Source organism: Trichomycterus rosablanca, chromosome 23 (assembly GCF_030014385.1).
Source record: "Trichomycterus rosablanca isolate fTriRos1 chromosome 23, fTriRos1.hap1, whole genome shotgun sequence".
NCBI lineage: Eukaryota > Metazoa > Chordata > Actinopteri > Siluriformes > Trichomycteridae > Trichomycterus > Trichomycterus rosablanca.
Window position 1 is genome coordinate 16,379,609 of NC_086010.1, and position 19,192 is coordinate 16,398,800.

Sequence of the window (19,192 nt, forward strand, 5' to 3'; positions counted from 1 at the left end):
TATTTTGAAAATAAACAAACGAAAAATGTAGGTAACAGGAATGTACGCTGAGATGAATCTTCTCAGAGTTACAATATTATCAAACACACAGGGGGAAAAAAGAGAACCTACTAATGCTCTTCCTGTGACCTTTAGTAGATACAGATCATGTACATTTCTGTTCAAAGTGTGACTTAATTGATGAGAATATTTCCACATCTCTCAGAAGGATGAACATGCAACAGAATGGCTCATTATAGAGAACAATGGTGAGACTGAGATGGTCTGAGCATGTGCAGAAGAGGTGTGAGAGTTCTTTCATCATCTGCTGAGTGTGTGTGTGTGTGTGTGTGTGTGTGTGTACCTCTGGTTCCGGTCCTCCATCTGCAGGATGTAGGTGATCTCGTCGCTGAGTGGACTCTTGCTGCTGTCCCCCCAGCGCAGTTTAAGGCTCTGTGGTCCTATACTGGCACACTCCAGTCTTGGTGGGTTCGGTGGCAGTGGCCTGGTTCTCAGGAGAAGACTCGGGCCGAATGAACCGGCACCGACGGCGTTCTCCGCCCTCACCTGCACACTAAACACACACACACACACACAAACACTTAGGTGTGGACTGTATTTCTAACGGCCCTGTTTAAAGGTGACAACCTGTCTGTGGTGGGGCTTGAACCAGCGACCTTTCGATTACTAGTTACTAGGTAACTGAATTACTACAACTGCCCTATGCCCATTTACATTTTCAGCATTTAGCAGATGCCTTTCGTCCAAAGCGACTTACAATTGAGACAGTATACAATGCAAGCAATTGAGGGTTAAGGGCCTTGCTCAGGGGCCTAACAGTGGCAAGAACCAGCCACCTTCTGATTACTGTTCCTTTACCTTAACCGCTGACCTACCCCTGCTCTAGTATTTAATTGTGCGTTAGGCTTGGGATTTTCGCACTCGCCGCCGTTCTCAAAAGCCGCTGACCTTTTCAAAGCGCCTTCAATGAGACAAACTGTTTGATATGACGTGGTAAAAGCGACTCAGGCCGGACACAGACACTCACAAAACAACCAAAAACATATCTATTCCTTCCATACTGGCTAATCTGATGACCTCAAAGAGACCGGGACTCTTCCTGAATTACAACTGCGCTCATTTTTATGATTCATTAAAACATTCCACTAATTACTGCTGACTCTGTAATGTGTCTCAATACAGCCTGGAGGCTCCGTGTAAGACAAATGAAGTATAAAAAATTGCTTAGCTTCATAAACGCTGCATGACTAGGGGATACAAAAAGCGAGCCGTCCTTCACTGATGCGTGTAACCTCCATTAGAGCTCGATTTACAAGAGCTAAAGTGCTCTCTTTCTCAAAGTCAACCTGTTTAAAAGCTCACAGATAAGAAAGCTGTTACTATTAGAACGGCTGTAAGAAAAAGCTCAAATGCCTGACCTTAAAAAAAACCCTTATTTTTTTCCTGAGTAGATGCCATTATAGAAACGTTCCTAAAAAAGGGAGGAAGCCTCAGTGTTTAATTTTAAACCATTATAATGATCTATAAATAATTTAGTCTGGTTTATTCTTAATGCTAATGAACTAATTCACTGGCTATTTGTGCCTGCAAGATTAATACTATAATAAGCAAGCAAGCCACAAAAAGGCCAAAATGCATGTTCACAAGCTACAGTCCTCCTTAAACAATGAGCTCTGTGCAGATGAAACCAAATTATAGCTTGTTCAAAATCAGAGTCACGCCACATCTGTGCTTACGGGAGAACACAACCAAGCCCACAAAGAAACATGGAGGAGGCTCAGGGATGTTTCGAGGCTGTTTTGCTGCCTCTGACATTAAGGGCCTTGAATCTGTTCGGGTGCATAATGAATTCGGAAACGGAAACATATAACGGACTGTTTTAGAAAGCTGTGCCTCGGTTGCAGATCGTGGGTCTGGCGGCAGGATAAGGACCCAAAACTATGACTAAGGTCACAAGAATCAATAAGAATGAAACTTTGGACCATTCTGAAGTGGTCTGCCTGAGACTAGTGGAATTACAGAAAATAGTTTTTTGTTATTGTTTTATTTTTTATTTTTTGTATTTCATTTATGCATTTTCTCCCAATTTAGTGTAGCCAATTTGTCTTCCGCTGCAGTCGAGGTGGGTATATTGCTGCTCACGCCTCCTCCGACCCGAGCTCGGCTCTTAGTGCAGTGCTTCCCAACTTTTTTTGCACCACAGACCGGTTTTCATATAAGATATCATTTCACGGACCGGTGGGGGGATTAAAAATAGAATAAACGGAATAACTGTACTACTCTCGAATGAGCTTTTATCACTGCAACGAGACGCTTCTCCCACCTAGTGGCGATTGGAGACAATAACACCCGTGAAAAAGCCGTGTTTTCATTGCTTTTGTAGCGATCTCTAATTATTTATTCTTTCTGGGCGGTTGGGGACCACTGCCTTAGTGGAACCCTTTTTCACCTATGCATTCTGCACAGGCGCCTCTCTATCTGCTAATCAGGGTCCTTACACAGCGTTTGAAGACCCCACCCACATAGTCCGCTCATCCCGCCCTAGCAGCCCTAGTGTCTGCTGCAGGCACTGCCAATTATGCACTTACTCGCTTCAACATGATGTAGAAACTCAGCATTTAAAAGATTTTCTACTTTGCAACTGTGGTTTCATGATTAAACACAATCCCTATTTAAACAGTTGATGCTACATTTAATGTTTTATTCCATATTTCCATATTAATCAAATATTTTTCCCTTTTTTTACTGGAAGGCAAAGTAACACCTAATGGGACAACTGTCCTTAATGCATTATACAACACAGACACATCAGAGTCACATCAGTGCAAGGGCAACATTACAATTCCACAAGATCCTTACTTAATTATACTGCTTTTGAAAACTTCAATTTAAGAAATTTTTCAAGTCCTTTTCAGCTATGTTTGGAATCCATTACCCCCCAGAGTTTACCTAATAGCCGTTTGAATCTCTGAAGTATGGAAGATTCTTTCCATTTTACAAAATTTAATCTACATTTCTGAACCACTGAATTCTTCCTGAAGGACACGAGTGCAACCAATTTCCCAGTAATAGCTTTACTATTCACTGCTGCTAATATTCAGGACATGTCCTAAATAAAGAGTAAGGCGAGCTAACTGTACAATTTTGCATGACGCAAATAAAATATAGTTTCTTTTGATTTTAATTGCGCATGAATAAAAAAACGAAAGCTGTCAGCTGGGTGCCTCTCATTTCAGTTAATTACTCCTGACATTTACACTGGATGAGCTTTAACAATGTCTTACTTCATAAAAGTCGTGTTATTCACCGCCCACTCACTCGTCCTGTCCATTTGTCCTCGGACTTAGAAGTGATTTTACACTTCATTTAGCAAAACAGAGTTAACAGACAAATCATCCTGAGCAAATAATCACGTCTGATGTGACCGCTTAACTTTTCTACTCTTAACTCTGTAAACTCGTGACTATCACTTCCAGTGTCCTCTACATTCTTTGAAATCTTGTTTCAAATTTAATAATAAAGGTTGTTACAATAAAACAACTTTTATTAAATAAACCATTTGTCTTTCCTGTAATACTGAAATATGGGTCAAACATGAAACATTAAAAAACATTTAAAAATACCAAACTCGGTTGTTTTTAATGGTTCTTAATAGTGTTTTTATTACATCTGTGTATTTCAGTATCACAACATCTCCTGTACTCTCACCTGTACTCTGTGTCAGGCTGAAGGTTTCTGATCACAGTGCAGGTGCCGCTGCCCACCGAGATCGTGGACTCGCCCAGCGCCGCGGTGTAGCCGCTGATCTCCCGGCCGTTGCAGCTCGGCTCGTCCCAGGCCAGCGCCAGGCAGGTGGAGGGGCAGAACGGCTCAGCGTCTGTCGGCAAGACATCCTGTGCGTACAGGTTGGTGACGGCGTTGGGGGCAGTGGCAGGCGTGTGGCACCATGCCAGCTCGCTGTAGGGACCCGCCCCTGCCTGGTTAGTGGCCTGAATCGACAGAAAAGTGGGATTAGTGAAGAAAATAAGAAAATTGGTGGTTATTGTCAAGTCATAAAGATTCTTTGCTATTTGTCAGGGCTATTTGTCACAAATACGCTGGCCAGCTACAGCGTAAACACTGGGAGGTGCACTTGTCAGTGAACTTTCAGTGCCAGTACCAAATACAAAAGGGTTGCGTCAGGAAGAACTTGTAAAAATCTGCCAAGTCAAGTAAGCAGCATGTGGTCAGTATACATCACATTTTCAGCATTTAGCAGACGCTTTTATCCAAAGCGACTTACACAATGAGCAATTGAGGGTTAAGGGCCTTGCTCAGGGACCCAACAACTTGGTGGTGGCGGGGCTTGAACCGGCAACCTTCTGCTTACTAGTCCAGTACCTCAACCACTGAGCTATCACTGGCCACATTGGACCACGGCTTTATTCGTTTTATTGCTACAGACTGGATTAACACAAACAGGCTTTCCACACACTGATCTTTATTATTCATTTCTGTGAATGTTATTTTAATAATATCCGTTCTTCACTTTGATGAACCGAGACCCTGCTGGTGTTTACCTGTAATCTACAGCAGTAGCCGACCGCCGCCTCCAGGTCGGAGATTTCGCAGAAGTTGTCCGCGCCGTCGTAGACCACTTCCAGAGAGTCCTGATCGCGACCCCAGTCTAGCCGGTAGCCGGAGATATCGGCCCCCGAGCTCTCGTCCGTCTGATGAGACAAATCAGAGGTCGTGTCAGTCTCCCGGAAAGACTAAGCATGCACCTTTATCCGACATGTAGACAATTAACGTTTAGACACAACGCACGTCTACAGGCTTATAGTCTAAAATAAAACGATGTTCTAGCACGCATTTATCGCAATGTGGGTGACAAATGATTCCCTGTAAGAAGTTGAGTTGTTCTATTAAACATAACATAGACTATTAAAAGGGTGTGTTTAATGAAACAGACGGCTGGTAGCACAGTGGAGATTCAAACATATAAGCTCAACATCTCAGCACTGAGGGGCTAGCACTGGTGTTTTGAAAACTGTTGAGAGCTCAGTAGTAGGAGCTCAGGTCTATTATCCAGCATGTGAAAATGAATATAATGAGATACTCTACACTGTGGACAGGAGCTGCTAGGAGCTTTATTCTGTGCTTCAGTCCAATTTTCTTGTGCACCAACACAAAGCACCTGATTGCTGCTGTAAGCACCGGTACTCTACCAGTACTCTGTACAGGAAAGAACCAATCTCACAGCTTTCTTTCTTTCTTTGTTTTGTTTGGAACGTTTCGACAGTCAGTAAGATTTATACTTACCACCCAGCTGACCACAGCACAGGTGTGTGAGCTCAGAGTAATGACCGGCGCTCCACACTGGCCTGGAGGTCCTGCTGCAGTGGTCACCTCCAGAAACTCTGTGTATGGGCCATGCTAAAATGAAAGAGAGACAAGAGACAAAACCAGATCTGAATGAATACACAATATACAACGTACTAATATTAGAGACACAGTTTACCCTTCGGGCGACCTACCCCGGCATCGTTGGCGGCACACACTCTGAACCTGTAGGTGGCGCCAGGCAGCAGATCGCCCACGGGACACTCTGTACGTGATCCACGGTACACCTCTACAGCATCCGCATCCTCTTCCACTCCACTCATCTCCAGAATGTAGACAAAAGCGTCATTCTTGGCTTCACACACTGGACCTTCTGTAGAGGTTATAAATTAGGTGAATGAAACAGACTAGGTAAGACAAAGTTGGAAGAATGAAAAACAGCAGAGAAGAACAGTCTCTTAACACTCTTAATATGAGCCTTAAACATGCGTGCACACTTGAAGCTTGAGAGGAAGCAGCTCTTTTTTAAACAACCTTACTGTGGCTCGCAGACATAAAAAAGAGGCGATCGATAGCGAGGAGACACGCTGTGAAAAACACGTCTGTTATTAGAACAGGGAGAGAACGAAAAGAGCAGAGCTACTGGTCCAGCACAAGTTATTTAAGTGTGTCCTGACTTAAGCTTTTCTCCTTGATTCAAGACGATCCTAAGAGATTTTTAAATGCTTGAGGTCCTGACAGATAACACATAATTAGAGAACACAGCTTGAAACATCACACCGTTAAAATCAAGACAGAGTTTATATATATATATAAATGGGTATGTGGGTGTTTACAAACCCTACCAAACTAATGTATGTGGTAAATTACACTAGCCCACTACTAGAGTTCAAGGTTCCAGGGTTTGAATGCCCATTGTTGCTATCTGCTGAAATGGGGGAGGGTGTTGGGGAAGGACCCACTGCTACCCTTACCAGGATAAATCAGTGGTAAACCATGAAAAGTTTTTATATATTTTTTATTTTTTTATTCAGGAGGAGGGCATTGATAAAAAACTGGGTAATAATGGTAATAACTAAAATGGGTATGTGGGTATGTGTTTACAAACACCAACAAACGAATGTATGTGGTAAATTACACAAACCCACTACTAGAGTACAAGGTTCCAGGGTTTGAATCCCCATTATTGTGAATCCCCAAGTTTTTCCTGCCTCTGACGTAAAACATCACACTATTTTAATCAAGAGTATTAATTTCTTTACACTTACATTTCGGCATTTAGCAGACGCTTTGGTCCAAAGCCACTTACAGTAGTGTGACAGTAATTTGTCTAAGCAATTAAGGATTAAGGGCCTTGCTCAAGAGCCCATACTGACAACCTGGCAGTGGTGTGACTTGAACCAGCGACCTTTCAATTACAAGTCCAGGACCTTAACTGCCCTATTTTTTTGGGGAGGAGGGTATTGATGAAAAGCTGGGTATTAATGCTAATAATTAGTGGGCGTAAACACACACACACACACACACACATTTTATCGCTCAGTTCATAAGCCTGAGACTTGGGTGTATGTAGTCAGTAATACATTTAGATTTCCCCTTTGGGGTGTGTGAATGGTGGTAACGTCCTTGGTTCTGGATAAAAAGGATTACTGGTGTTTATAATAATTAAAATGTATCATTGTAATAATGTTGTTTTTGAAGCAAGCATATAGGGCCATAGATGAGACCTGGGTGTAAATCTGGCTGACCGGGCATCTACACAGATAAGACTATGTCTGAGGGTGATGCACCAGTTCTTCCTTCCTATGGATTAGTGGACTGTCCAGGGTATTCCTACCTTGCCTTGTGTTTTCGGGGAATCATAGTCCTGACCATTTTTTTCTTGGGTATGTGCATACAAACACCACCAAATGTGAATTATTATTATAACATTATAAAAAATATGTATGTTGTAAATTACACTTGTCAAACTACTAGAGTTCAAGATTCCAGGGTTCGAATCCCTATTGTTGCTATCTGCTGGGATGGGGGGAGGGTGTTGGGGAAGTACCCACTGCTACACTGCTACACTTACCAGGATATAGCAGTGGTTCCATAAAAATGGAATGAAATGAAAAAAGTGTGTCTGTGTTTATTGAATTTTTACCAACCATTTAGTAAAGGTCGACTTTTATTATTTAATGGCCTTATTTGTACAACATTAGTCGACTTTTAAAAAGTTATAATGTATTGTGGCCTCTCTCAGCCAAATAAAAAACCTAAAGTAGGTTTAGACCTTCTGTCCTTCTGTGCTCTCCTTGTTAATGCAGGAGAATTTGATTGTGAGTGTAATTATGGCAGCTTTTACTTTCCAGTCATGATAATTGACTCTCGGTGTTTGGATGGACACAGGTCTGCAGCAGATGCTTCTAAACTCGAGCGTGTTTGTGTCCTGATTTTTTTAGTGCCGGTCTGTAAAAGGTTATTCTGTACTCAGGGATGAGTGTCTGATTTTAAAGTATTGATTTTCTGTTTTGCCAGATAGATAAAAAAACACTCCATGGTCAAACCTTTGCAAAAAAAAAAAAAACAGCACAGCATCACACATCCAGAGCCATGAGCATTTTTATGGAGTTGGTCCATACCTGCAGGAATTTCATTCCAAGCAGCTGAAAAGCATTGGCCAGATCACAGATAATTTTATGCACCTGCTGCAATGAATAGCAAAATCAAAAACGGGGGCTGTACATAATTTTGGCAAGGATGTGAGTAGCAACACAATGAGGAAAGCTGAAACCTTATTTTGAACACACAGTTGAACTACTGATCCGTAAAGAATAACTGTAACCAGCTTTTATCACCTGCTTTTTTAGTGTGTTAGGTGGGCTTAATTAAATCAAGTGCTTGTAGATTTTATGCTATTAAAAAAGCAAAAGGGTGAAAAATTGGAAAAACATCTGAGCTGTGATTAGTGACTCAATTTTAGATGACCCGAACGTTCCAAATAATTTGGGACGGCACCATGTGTGCTTTACACTGCTTTCAATTTGAGTGCACTTAGCACCGGGCTGTTGCTTTGTTTTTCGTTTTAACCTTCTCTAAGTGGATGTGCAGAATCATCTAATGGCTTTTAGATGATACGCTGGTCACCATGGAACTGACAATTTATTACCTTCATTGTAAAAGAAATACAGTGAAAAGAAGCAGGACACGGGTGGAACAGAAAACGGAAAACAACAACAAAACTGACCTATATGATGTGTGTGTGATGTCAGTCAATCAGATTCATTAATAAATCCTATTGATTCGCATTCATATGTGTGTGTGCTGAGTGTGTGTGTGTGTATGTGTGTGTGTGTGTGGGGAGTGTGTGTGATGTCAGTCAATCAGATTCATTAATAAATCCTATTGATTCGCATTCATATGTGTGTGTGCTGAGTGTGTGTGTGTGTATGTGTGTGTGTGTGTGTGTGTGGGGAGTGTGTGTGATGTCAGTCAATCAGATTCATTAATAAATCCTATTGATTCGCATTCATATGTGTGTGTGCTGAGTGTGTGTGTGTGTATGTGTGTGTGTGTGTGTGTGTGGGGAGTGTGTGTGATGTCAGTCAATCAGATTCATTAATAAATCCTATTGATTCGCATTCATATGTGTGTGTGCTGAGTGTGTGTGTGTGTATGTGTGTGTGTGTGTGTGTGTGTGGGGAGTGTGTGTGATGTCAGTCAATCAGATTCATTAATAAATCCTATTGATTCGCATTCATATGTGTGTGTGTGCTGAGTGTGTGTGTGTGTATGTGTGTGTGTGCAGTGTGTGTATGATGTCTGTCAATCAGATTCATTAAAAAATCCTATTGATTCGCATTCATATGTGTGTGTGTGTGTATGTATGTGTGTGTGTGCTGAGTTGTATATGTATGTGTGTGTGTGTGTGTGTGCTGAGTGTGTATGATGTCTGTCAATCAGATTTATTAATAAATTCTATTGATTCATATTCACATGTGAGTGTGTGTGTGTGTGTGTATGTATGTATGTGTGTGTGTATATATATGTGTGTGTGTGCTGAGTTGTATATATACTATGTGTGTGTATGTGTGTATGTGCAGTGTGTGTATGATGTCTGTCAATCAGATTAATAAATAAATCCTATTGATTAATATCCACGTGTGTGTGTGTGTGTGTGTGCTAAGTGCGTGTGTGTGTGTGCTGAGTTTGAATGTCTGTCAATCAGGTTCATTAATAAATTCTATTGATTCATATTCACATGTGAGTGTGTGTGTGTGTATGTGTGTATATATGTGTGTGTGTGTGTGTGCTGAGTTGTATATGTATGTGTGTGTGTGTGTGTGTGTGTGTGCAGTGTGTGTATGATGTCTGTCAATCAGATTAATAAATAAATCCTATTGATTAAAATTCACGTGTGTGTGTGTGTGTGTGCTGAGTTTTGAATGTCTGTCAGTCAGATTCATTAATAAATCCTACTGATTCATATTCACATGTGTGTGTGTGTGTGTGTGTGTGTGTGTGTGTGTGTGTGTGTGTGTGTGTGGAACAGGAAGTGTACTCACGCCAGTGCAAGTTCACCTCCCGGTGTTTGACGCTCCCTTGGATGGTGAGAGAGTGGCAGGGTCCAGGCAGCAGGCTGAGGGTTCTCACCAGCAAGCTGTCTGTGCACTGCAGGAACGAAACAACACACACACACACACACACACACACACACACACACACACACACACAGAGTTTGTAAAAATTCGGTTCTTGATTAGCACCTTAGATGATCAACAGAAACAGGAACATCTAACTACTGCGATCATATCTGTCACTTCATTACACAGTTATAACCTGTGAGTATTTCATGTCCACTATTAAACCTCTGCAACTGATTCAAAATGAAAAAATCACCCCACTGCTGCGTTCTCTTCACTGGCTTCCTGTCTTCAGTTTAAAACAATGTAGGGCAGGGTGTGTGGTGCCCTCTGATCTGATATCTGAATGTTTAAGATGTTCTAAATATATCATCCATTATTTAATCTAGTAATATGATATAATACAATATGTTCAGTAAATAAAATCATCTCATGGCTTCCTCGTGCTTACCTGACTGTGGCCACCCGGACTGGCGGTGCTGATGCGGACCGAGTACTGAGTAGCTGCTTTCAGGTCCTCACACACGTGCTCCCGCTGTGGCCCGCAATACAGCGCCACCCACTGGCTTACTGCTGTGAAACAACGTTTAGAGGTCGGGATTAACCTCTTAATCTGTGTAAAGAACTCATTTCAGAGCCTAATGTATTAACTAATTTTACTAATCTTCATGTAAGTTGTCTTTGTTTAATATATGTTATTAGATAATTAATCCACAAGCATGTGATGGTGGTACTTTAGTCATCATACTCAGAATTTAACAAAAAAACTCAATAAGAAATTGTTTGTCTATAAGAAAATTAGACCATATCTTACACATAATGTTTCTTATATACAGTATATTTACATGCAGTGATTCTTTCAACGATTTCGTACTGTTTACCTGTTTGGTCCCTTACTACTAAGGAAATTATTGAACCAATTGTTAAACTCTATAATAGAGCTTATGAAATTCATACTAATCTGCCCTTTTGGACTCATCACTGTGCTGCTCTTACACATTCGAAAGCATTGACTTTTCAGAATTATGTAAACACTCATGCGATGAGATTTTATTTTCAGATTCAACATACCAATTCTTCTTCATCATTGATTGATTTATTTCCAAGGTCTAATCAAAGGCAAGAACATATCACTAGGTCGGTCTCAAATGTACTTATCCCCGTTCCAGCTTATAAAAATAATTATGGTTATAGATCTTTCCTTCATACATACACCAAAGTCTGGAATGAGATTCCATATAATATAAGAATGAGTACATCTAGTGTACAGTTTAAACAAGGATATAAACAATACCTTATGGAAAGTTATATTTGTAATCATTGATTCTAAGTTTGTAATGTAAATACCCCCCCCCCCCCCATCTGTTTGTGAGTTTGTACTGTATTTCATGTTGTTATGCTTTGTCATTTTGTATGTTTTGGTGTTAGTTTGTTTCTGTAGGGCGGCACGGTGGCTTAGTGGGTTGCGCTGTCGCCTCACAGCAAGAAGGTCCTGGGTTCGATCCCCAGGTGGGGCGGTCCGGGTCCTTTCTGTGCGGAGTCCGCGTGGGTTTCCTCCGGGTACTCCGGTTTCCTCCCACAGTCCAAAGACATGCCACCAGGTTAATTGGAAACACTGAATTGTCCTATAGATACCTGGCCGCTAGATGCACTAGTGCATCGTAGTGCCGGTCCCAAGCCCGGATAAATTAGGGAGGGTTGTGTCAGGAAGGGCATCCGGCGTAAAAATTGTGCCAAATCAATGAGCGATCATGAAGATGACTCGCTGTGGCGACCCCTGAAAAAGGGAAAAAGCCGAAAGAAGAAGAAGAAGAAGAAGAAGGTGTTAGTTTGTTTCTGTGTTTTTCTTTGTGTTTTGTGTGCTGCAGAACAGGAACCTGCTGTAAAACAGTTTTTAACTGAGTCAGGCCAGTTTTAAATGTGGCATATTTTGATGTTACTTAAAATTTTCCTGTATAACTAAATAAAGAAAGAAAGAAAGAAAAGTGTTCAGATGGATCTGAAGTGTCTCCTGGAAACACTGATTAAAATTGCGAATTAATGATTAAGTGGGATGTCCTGTAACTAACTGGCAACCCATTCACACTATCTCGCTAGGGCAAGTTATATCTACCTGCTGGCCTGTTTTTGGGAGGTAGGAGGAAATCGAAACGACACATTAAAAAGCTTGTATTTGGGGAAAATATTTGTAAAAACATAAACAAGCTATGGCTGGCTTGTCCGAAGTGTAAGGATGCCGGAGGGGATTCCTCTTAACTGCTGCAGTTATGACCACTGCTCCACCTGGGAATTGAACCCATGACCTTCTCGCTGTGAGACGACAGAGCCTCTGTATAACATATGATTTATTTATCGTACCAACAATGTGTTTCAAATGACGGATCCGGCCCTGCAACGCTAAAAACAGAATGTGCTGCAATACCTCCGGAATTCCCTTCAGACATTTCCAGTTGGTACGACAGGTCTCCACTTCCTCCGTCGTCTTGTGGTGGGTCTGTAAATAAAGACAGTTTTAAAGTTTGGTTGGAGAAACAGGTTGTAGGTTCTAAGCTGGATGTGTGTCGTGTGCTCACCCCAGGTCACACAGAAGCCGTGGGATGTGATGTTGGTGATCCTGGGAGCCGCTGGAGGTCCAGGTTTGTCTGCGCTCGTCCTGCAGGCAAGGATGGGACTGGGTGCGCTTCGCCATTCTGCGCTGCATGTAGTGAGCTGCAGCAGGGTAAGAACGATGGTCCAGATGTTAGACATTAGATGTTGGTGTGTCCAGGCAATGGATCTATTTTTCAAGCCTAGCCTGGTAACTTTAATTATTTTCCTGTTGCCAAAACAGTCACGCGACATTATTAAATCAGAGGGAAGCCTCCACTTACCATATAGAAGCACTTTATGGTTCTACAATTACTGACTGTAGTCCTTCTGTTACTCTGTTACTGCTTTCAACCTGTTCTTCAATGCTCAGGACCACCACAGAGCAGGTATTATTTAGGTGGTGGATCATTCTCAGCACTGCACTGACATGGTGGTGGTGTGTTAGTGTGTGTTGTGCTGGTATGAGTGGATCAGACACAGCAGCGCTGATGGAGTTTTTAAACACCTCACTGTCACTGCTGGACTAAGAATAGTCCACCAACCAAAAATACAGCCAACAGCGCCCCGTGACCTCTGATGAAGATCTCAAAGATGACCGACTCAAACAGCAGCAATAGATGAGCGATCGTCTCTGATGTCTTTGACATTTACTAGGTACAAGGACCAACTAGGTAGGAGTGTCTAATAGAGTGGACAAATAGAGCGCTGCTGTGTCTGATCCACTCATACCAGCACAACACACACTAACACACCACCACCATGTCAGTGTCACTGCAGTGCTGAGAATGATCCACCACCTAAATAATACCTGCTCTGTGGTGGTCCTGAGCATTGAGGAACAGGGTGAAAGCAGGTTAAAAAAGCACGCAGAGTAACAGATGGACTACAGTCAGTAATTGTAGAACTACAAAGTGCTTCTATATGGTAAGTGGAGCTGATAAAATGGACAGTGAGTGTAAAAACAAGGTGGTTTGAATGTTATGGCTGGTCAGTGTATAGTCTTGACAATATCTGCTTGCCCTGAACTGGTCTTTGCTTTTGCAACAAGTAGGGGACTCGTGTTGGACACTTTGGTTGGTCAGTACTATTCTGAATAGTGACTCATTCACATTTTACCAGTAAATAAATAAATAAATAAATAATGGTACATTGTGTTTGTGTATGCTGCTCGTTACAGTCATTACCATTACCATAAGCAAATTTCATCTTATAACCTCTGTAATATTACTTTCCAGTAAATATGCCTTCTTACCAGGAGGGTTTTATTTGTGTTTTGTCTGCTTTCTTTCATGTGCTGATGTGCTGAAATGACTTGCTTATGGTCTGTAAAAACTGATTTTGCAGAAGACACTAAGTCCTTAAGACTTTAGAGACAATAGAGTGCAGAAATATAGGGTGTGTGCTGTGTGTGACTGTTAAGCTGCTAAAATTTGGTATCAAGCAAGAACAGAGAAAAATTCTACTTAGAAAAAATGCACTAATTAGTGTCCTTGGTTTCTCAATTTCATATAGAAATTAATAAAGAAATTCTGTAGTTAGTCCGAGATCTCTAACAAGTGTGACAGGAAATTTTAGACTTTATTAGTTATTTGCATTAAACCCATAAGTTATTTGCTTTTTTAGTTTATTGCTTTCTTAGATCAATAGACCACTGAAGTCGTGCGTCATTCTGTAGTCCTCGTTATGCCCATATTTGGAGACCTGGGTCTAAGCGCGATTTCCAATGGGAAAAATTAACTCTAACGCATCCTGTGCTAAATAAACATGTTCAGAACCCTTTACCTTTTGTCCTGTCTACATTTTTCTCCTGTACATCACAAGTTCAAGTTCACAAATTCAAAGTTCAGAGTTTGGTCAGACCATAACAAGGCTTAGATTCCCACCACCTTTGTTAGAAAATGTGCTTCATTACTGATGAAAATGAGACAGTGGGAATATTTGACTTACCCTGAACCTGTACTGAGTGTTTCTGTTCAGCCCCTCCACCCTCCTGCTCAGCTTCAGTCCAGAATACACCGCCTGAAACTCCAGTCCCTACAAAGGCACACCCAGTTACAGGTCAATGTTTAAGTATTTATATAAATAATACATTAAGTATTTTGAGTATTTAGGTATTATTTAGGGATGTGCAATGTGGGGAGCTGAGAGCAAACAAAGACACACCAATTATAAAAAAAAGTGCAAATCATTTTACTTTGTGCTACACTGTGAGCATTTATCACCGTTCTATAACACAGCAATTATTCAGACAGCTGCGAATGAAAGGAAATTAACTACCGATCCGCCCACCAGCACCAAACAATGAAAGACCAAAAAAGTCAGAGAATCCCCCATTTGACAGGAAAAGGTCAGCCTAGCTCTGGTGTGGCCTCCTGATTTAATGCCATAGGATACCAGTCAGTTACAGCACAGCCTTTCCCAAATCTGCTCAATCTGATCAATCACAACACATCCCCTCTGACAAGCCACTTATTATCACCTGCAGTGTTGGGTTCCCACACAGACCCAAATCATATATGGACCATCATGGTGTACTCCATGAAGCTGGAGCTGGAGCTGGAACCTGGACCAGTCCCGGAGATCGAAGCAGCGGAGGGAAGAGACCCTGTCCAAGCTACCCTCCCTCAGACACGGCAAATTGTGCAACTTGTGAGTTCAGACACCCAGAGCTGACATCTTAAACTCATCGGCTCCGATCTCAGCTCTGCTCCCGGCAGCCTGGGCGCCTACACCAACAATAATTGGCTTTTTCGCAGGGAGGGTGCCAGTGATCAGGGTGTGTCTCTCCGTGCACGATACGTCGGCTTCTGAACTCTTGTCGGAGGGGACGTGTGTCGGGCAGAGTGGAGGTCAACATGAGTAGAGGCTATGAACTGACAGGCAGACTACGAGGTGAATGAGATGTTAAAATGAACACGGTCCTATCCGTACTGCGCTCACCTTGTTCTCATCCTGCATTTCGAGAGTGTACGTGACCATTTCGTCGGGGCTGCAGCTGCTCGGGCGGGTCCACTCCAGCACCACCCAGGATGGCCCCACCTGGAGCAGGCACGGCGCTAGGGGCATCTGGGGCAGGCTGCCTGTAGTGTGGAAGACCACCTCTGGGCTGAATCCACTGCAGAAGAGAGAGTGTGTGTGTGTGAGTGTTAATGAACCGAGGATGTTCTCAGTTACTGTTCTAAGTTACCTAATGGAGCCAGAGTGCATTCTTTATACACACCTGGTTCCGATGTCATTAATGGCAGCCACACGGAAGGTGTACCCGACAGCAGGGCACAATCTCGTGGCCTTAAAATGCCTCTGGTGCCCGTAATAACACTCTTTGAAGATGCTGTTTTTTTTGCCCTGAAAAGCAAAAGAATAAAACCGTCGGCACAAGCAGGATTAAGCGAATCGAGACTAAACATTTTTTTACTGACCGACTTCCTTTGTTTTCCATTTCCACCCCAACACACAAGTTACACTGTTGAGGTACCGATTCAACCCTAAACATCTGCATTTAAACCAGTCTAAAAAACTGCATTGAAATCAGGATGAAACTTAAATGAACTTAAACGCCAGTGCATAGACATTTACACAGACATAGACACAGAAGAAAGCTGTAGCTAAGCAGTTAAGAAACTGGACTGGTAATGTACTGGAGGGTTGCTGATTTAAGCCCCACATGTGCCAAGTTGCCACTGTTGGGCCCTTGAGCAAAACCCTTAATCCTCAATTGCTTAAGATTGTATTCATCACAATTGTAAGTTACTTTGGATAAAAGTGTCTGGTAAAAGCAAACACAATCATCATCTTTATTATTTTTCATATAGTTTATATGTTATATAGTTATATTTGACATGGTAACAGATGATACAGCTGACATGGACATTATTTCTTAAAATATTTTTATTTGTATCCAGCACCAATGGAACCACTGCAATCCTGCTGTGTTATGCAAGTTTAATAGCGAGTTTAATATAATAGTAAGAGCTCACAATGTCAGAGACTGTTTGTGTGGTGTGTGTGTGTATATGCACTTCTGTAGATTGATAATTGGACTGCTTTGACTGTAAAAGCACATATATGGCTTTTTTGCAAAGCAGTAGCTTGTTTATGGTGTGGTTTAAGGATGTCCATATTAGATGTATTAGTATGAAGTAAAAAAAGCATGAGTACATCCCTAATTAAGCTGGTTACATTGCGAAAACACTAAGCCATTTTTTATTTCATCTAAATAAATAGAACTAAATAAATAAATACATCTAAGAACAGCACTAGACAAGAAAAATAAATGTATAAAAAGTCTTTCTTTATTTTCCTTTGTTGGGGTCCTTTACCAATCCAGTCCTTTCTCCCTCTTGGTTTGCTCTACTAATGGCAAAAGCAAGCAGAGCTGGACATTAGCGCTGCACAGGCAATTATATGGAAATATCACATGTTTGTAGTTTGACTGACCAGCTCACATGAAGACTCACGTCAGAACAAATTGTACAAGCTGTACAAATGCTAATACAGAGCCGCATGGTGACATTTTTAAAAGATACAGAACAGCCTAACTGATTAATGAACCTCCATCTCGGGCAAAATTCTCAGCTCGGTTTGAATGACAGCCAGTAATTTGTTCACTTTTAAACTGTATCTTGTGCATGATTTAATGTGTGTTTTGGGGGCACAAGGGGGTCCGTCTCTGGGCTTTACTTAATACGTTAATTCACTAAAAGGGAGTATTAAGTGATTCAGAATCCAGCAGGGCTGCAGAAAAGGGAATGTCTAAACATAGGAAGGGTTCATGAGGGTTTCGTTTTCCCCTCAAACCAACTGTGGGTGATTAGCCGAGACGTGGATGCTGGCTGAATAAGTGCTTAGGATCTAGTTCCTAATAATGTGGGCAGATTTGTCTTTTTGGCTTTGGCCCACTGAAAATACATCTTTTTAAACCCTCTATAAAAACTGGATAAATCTAAAGGTGCCACTTTATGACCAGGTTTTGGTAAACACCACTATATAAGAGGAAATGTATGCATGTCGTCCACTAGTACATTCTGAAAGCAAATAAAGATGCGTTTTGTCTGACATGCCACCCCTTTACAAAACACCAGCATCATATTTCAGCAGAAGTGCACACATGGTGCAGCTGATTCCATAAATCTCACAAAATTCTTAATATGTTGCAGCTGGGAAAAAACATTGTAGTGCCACGAATAAACTGTGGGTTTTTTAAATTGTAAACTTTTGCGAGGAAGTTGTGACACTGTGCTGAAATGTTTGCGGTCTATTACGCTAGCCTGCCAGATTCAGATCTGGATCTTGGTGGTGCTGTTAACCAGCCAGGCATCTAAACAGACATGGTAGTCAATGTTTATCAAAGCTCTGCTATAGATCGGTGCCCTATTCAGGGTATTCCTGCTTCAGATGTCTTGTGGAGTCCATGTCTCAACAGGCAGAGCTGTTGATGGCATATTAGGCGGATGGTCCCAATGGGTCATCAGTCTATATACAAAAACAATATTCAACCCATACCATTTGCTTAAAATTACATTTTAGGCTCCTACTTTGGGCTAAAAAACTGAAAATCTAGTGCACAAAAAAAGAATCCCTCACCTGTCACAGTAGAGTTGGGCTATCATGAGTAAGGCCCTATCTTACTGAAAGCTGAAAGCTTCTCTTATTTTTTTCTTTTACAAAATTAAAAAAGTAAACTTCAGAGCGGTCTTGGCTGAACAGGTACATTTGCAGTATAGGTAAAAATTGTGCAGATTGAATTTTTGGACAAACTATTCCATTAATATCAGCAGCCACATAACAAGCACAAATGGCCTTGAGATACTTTTCCAATGAGTCTGAAAGCAGACGAGCGGGTGGAGAAATAATAACTGGCTGAAAGTTAATGGAGAAGTAAGGACACTAATGGGGACAGAACAGCAGTGAAGCGGAGGCAGGAACGACCTCGGTGGTCTCGGAACGGCGGAAAGGAAAGACCATTTGCTGGCTAAAATTCACATGTTTCATTCTTCACCTGTCTGTGAGCTTATGATTAATAGAAAAGTCAGGAGAGTAAGTCCTTACCTCATCCCACTCCAGCCTATAGCTGTTAATTTTGGAGCCGTTATCACCCGGGGGCTGAAATGAGACATTTGCCTAATCAACACTTCATTTAATTAACACGTCCACGTGAGTATATATTGTGTTTGTGTGTGTGCATTAACAGTCTCATTACCTTCCACTGCAGAGTCAGGGAGCTCTTGGTGCGGTGGGACAGTCTGGGGGGTTGAGGGGTCTCTGGAGGGGCGCTGTGAGTGGTGAAGGTCCTCGCCTCTGAATGTTGACCCTTCACGGAGTTACAAACCGCACTTACTCTGCAAGTCACACAAAGAACAGTGGGTTATCACAAGGTCACACATCCTGTGCATTACTCGGGTCACACTGACCAGTTTTTTTATTTATTTTATTTTTAATAAAGCAACAAGAGCAGAAAATGACATTGAAAGCTTCCAATGTGAAACTTGGTGGGCACTGAGGAACATGTACAAGAAAGAGAGAATCCCCACAGACACATTGATGGATCATTGAACCGACATGAAAACATGTATTTTAACCCCATTATTATAAATTTATAAATGGAAAATAAACATTGAAAACATAGATGGGATATGGAGCCACCAAACAATGCAAGG

At 41.7% G+C, this 19,192-nt stretch overlaps 1 protein-coding gene across 4 annotated transcripts in view; it reads right to left on the minus strand.

The window, feature by feature from the left end:
• Positions 1–19,192, minus strand: part of fndc3bb (fibronectin type III domain containing 3Bb) — an 80,083-nt gene that overhangs the window by 12,243 nt on the left and 48,648 nt on the right. The window contains exons 10-23 of one of the 4 annotated variants that reach the window (XM_062985134.1): positions 18,736–18,874; positions 18,585–18,638; positions 15,757–15,881; positions 15,477–15,651; positions 14,484–14,570; positions 12,521–12,656; positions 12,370–12,441; positions 10,399–10,520; positions 9,870–9,975; positions 5,517–5,695; positions 5,302–5,415; positions 4,560–4,709; positions 3,709–3,989; positions 344–553 (exon numbers count right to left, since the gene is read on the minus strand). In XM_062985134.1, coding sequence (XP_062841204.1) covers positions 344–553; positions 3,709–3,989; positions 4,560–4,709; positions 5,302–5,415; positions 5,517–5,695; positions 9,870–9,975; positions 10,399–10,520; positions 12,370–12,441; positions 12,521–12,656; positions 14,484–14,570; positions 15,477–15,651; positions 15,757–15,881; positions 18,585–18,638; positions 18,736–18,874 — 1,950 coding nt within the window. Of the gene's footprint in view, positions 1–343; positions 554–3,708; positions 3,990–4,559; positions 4,710–5,301; positions 5,416–5,516; positions 5,696–9,869; positions 9,976–10,398; positions 10,521–12,369; positions 12,442–12,520; positions 12,657–14,483; positions 14,571–15,476; positions 15,652–15,756; positions 15,882–18,584; positions 18,657–18,735; positions 18,875–19,192 lie in introns of all 4 variants that reach the window. The other 3 variants (XM_062985133.1, XM_062985132.1, XM_062985135.1) reach the window with 3 other exon arrangements.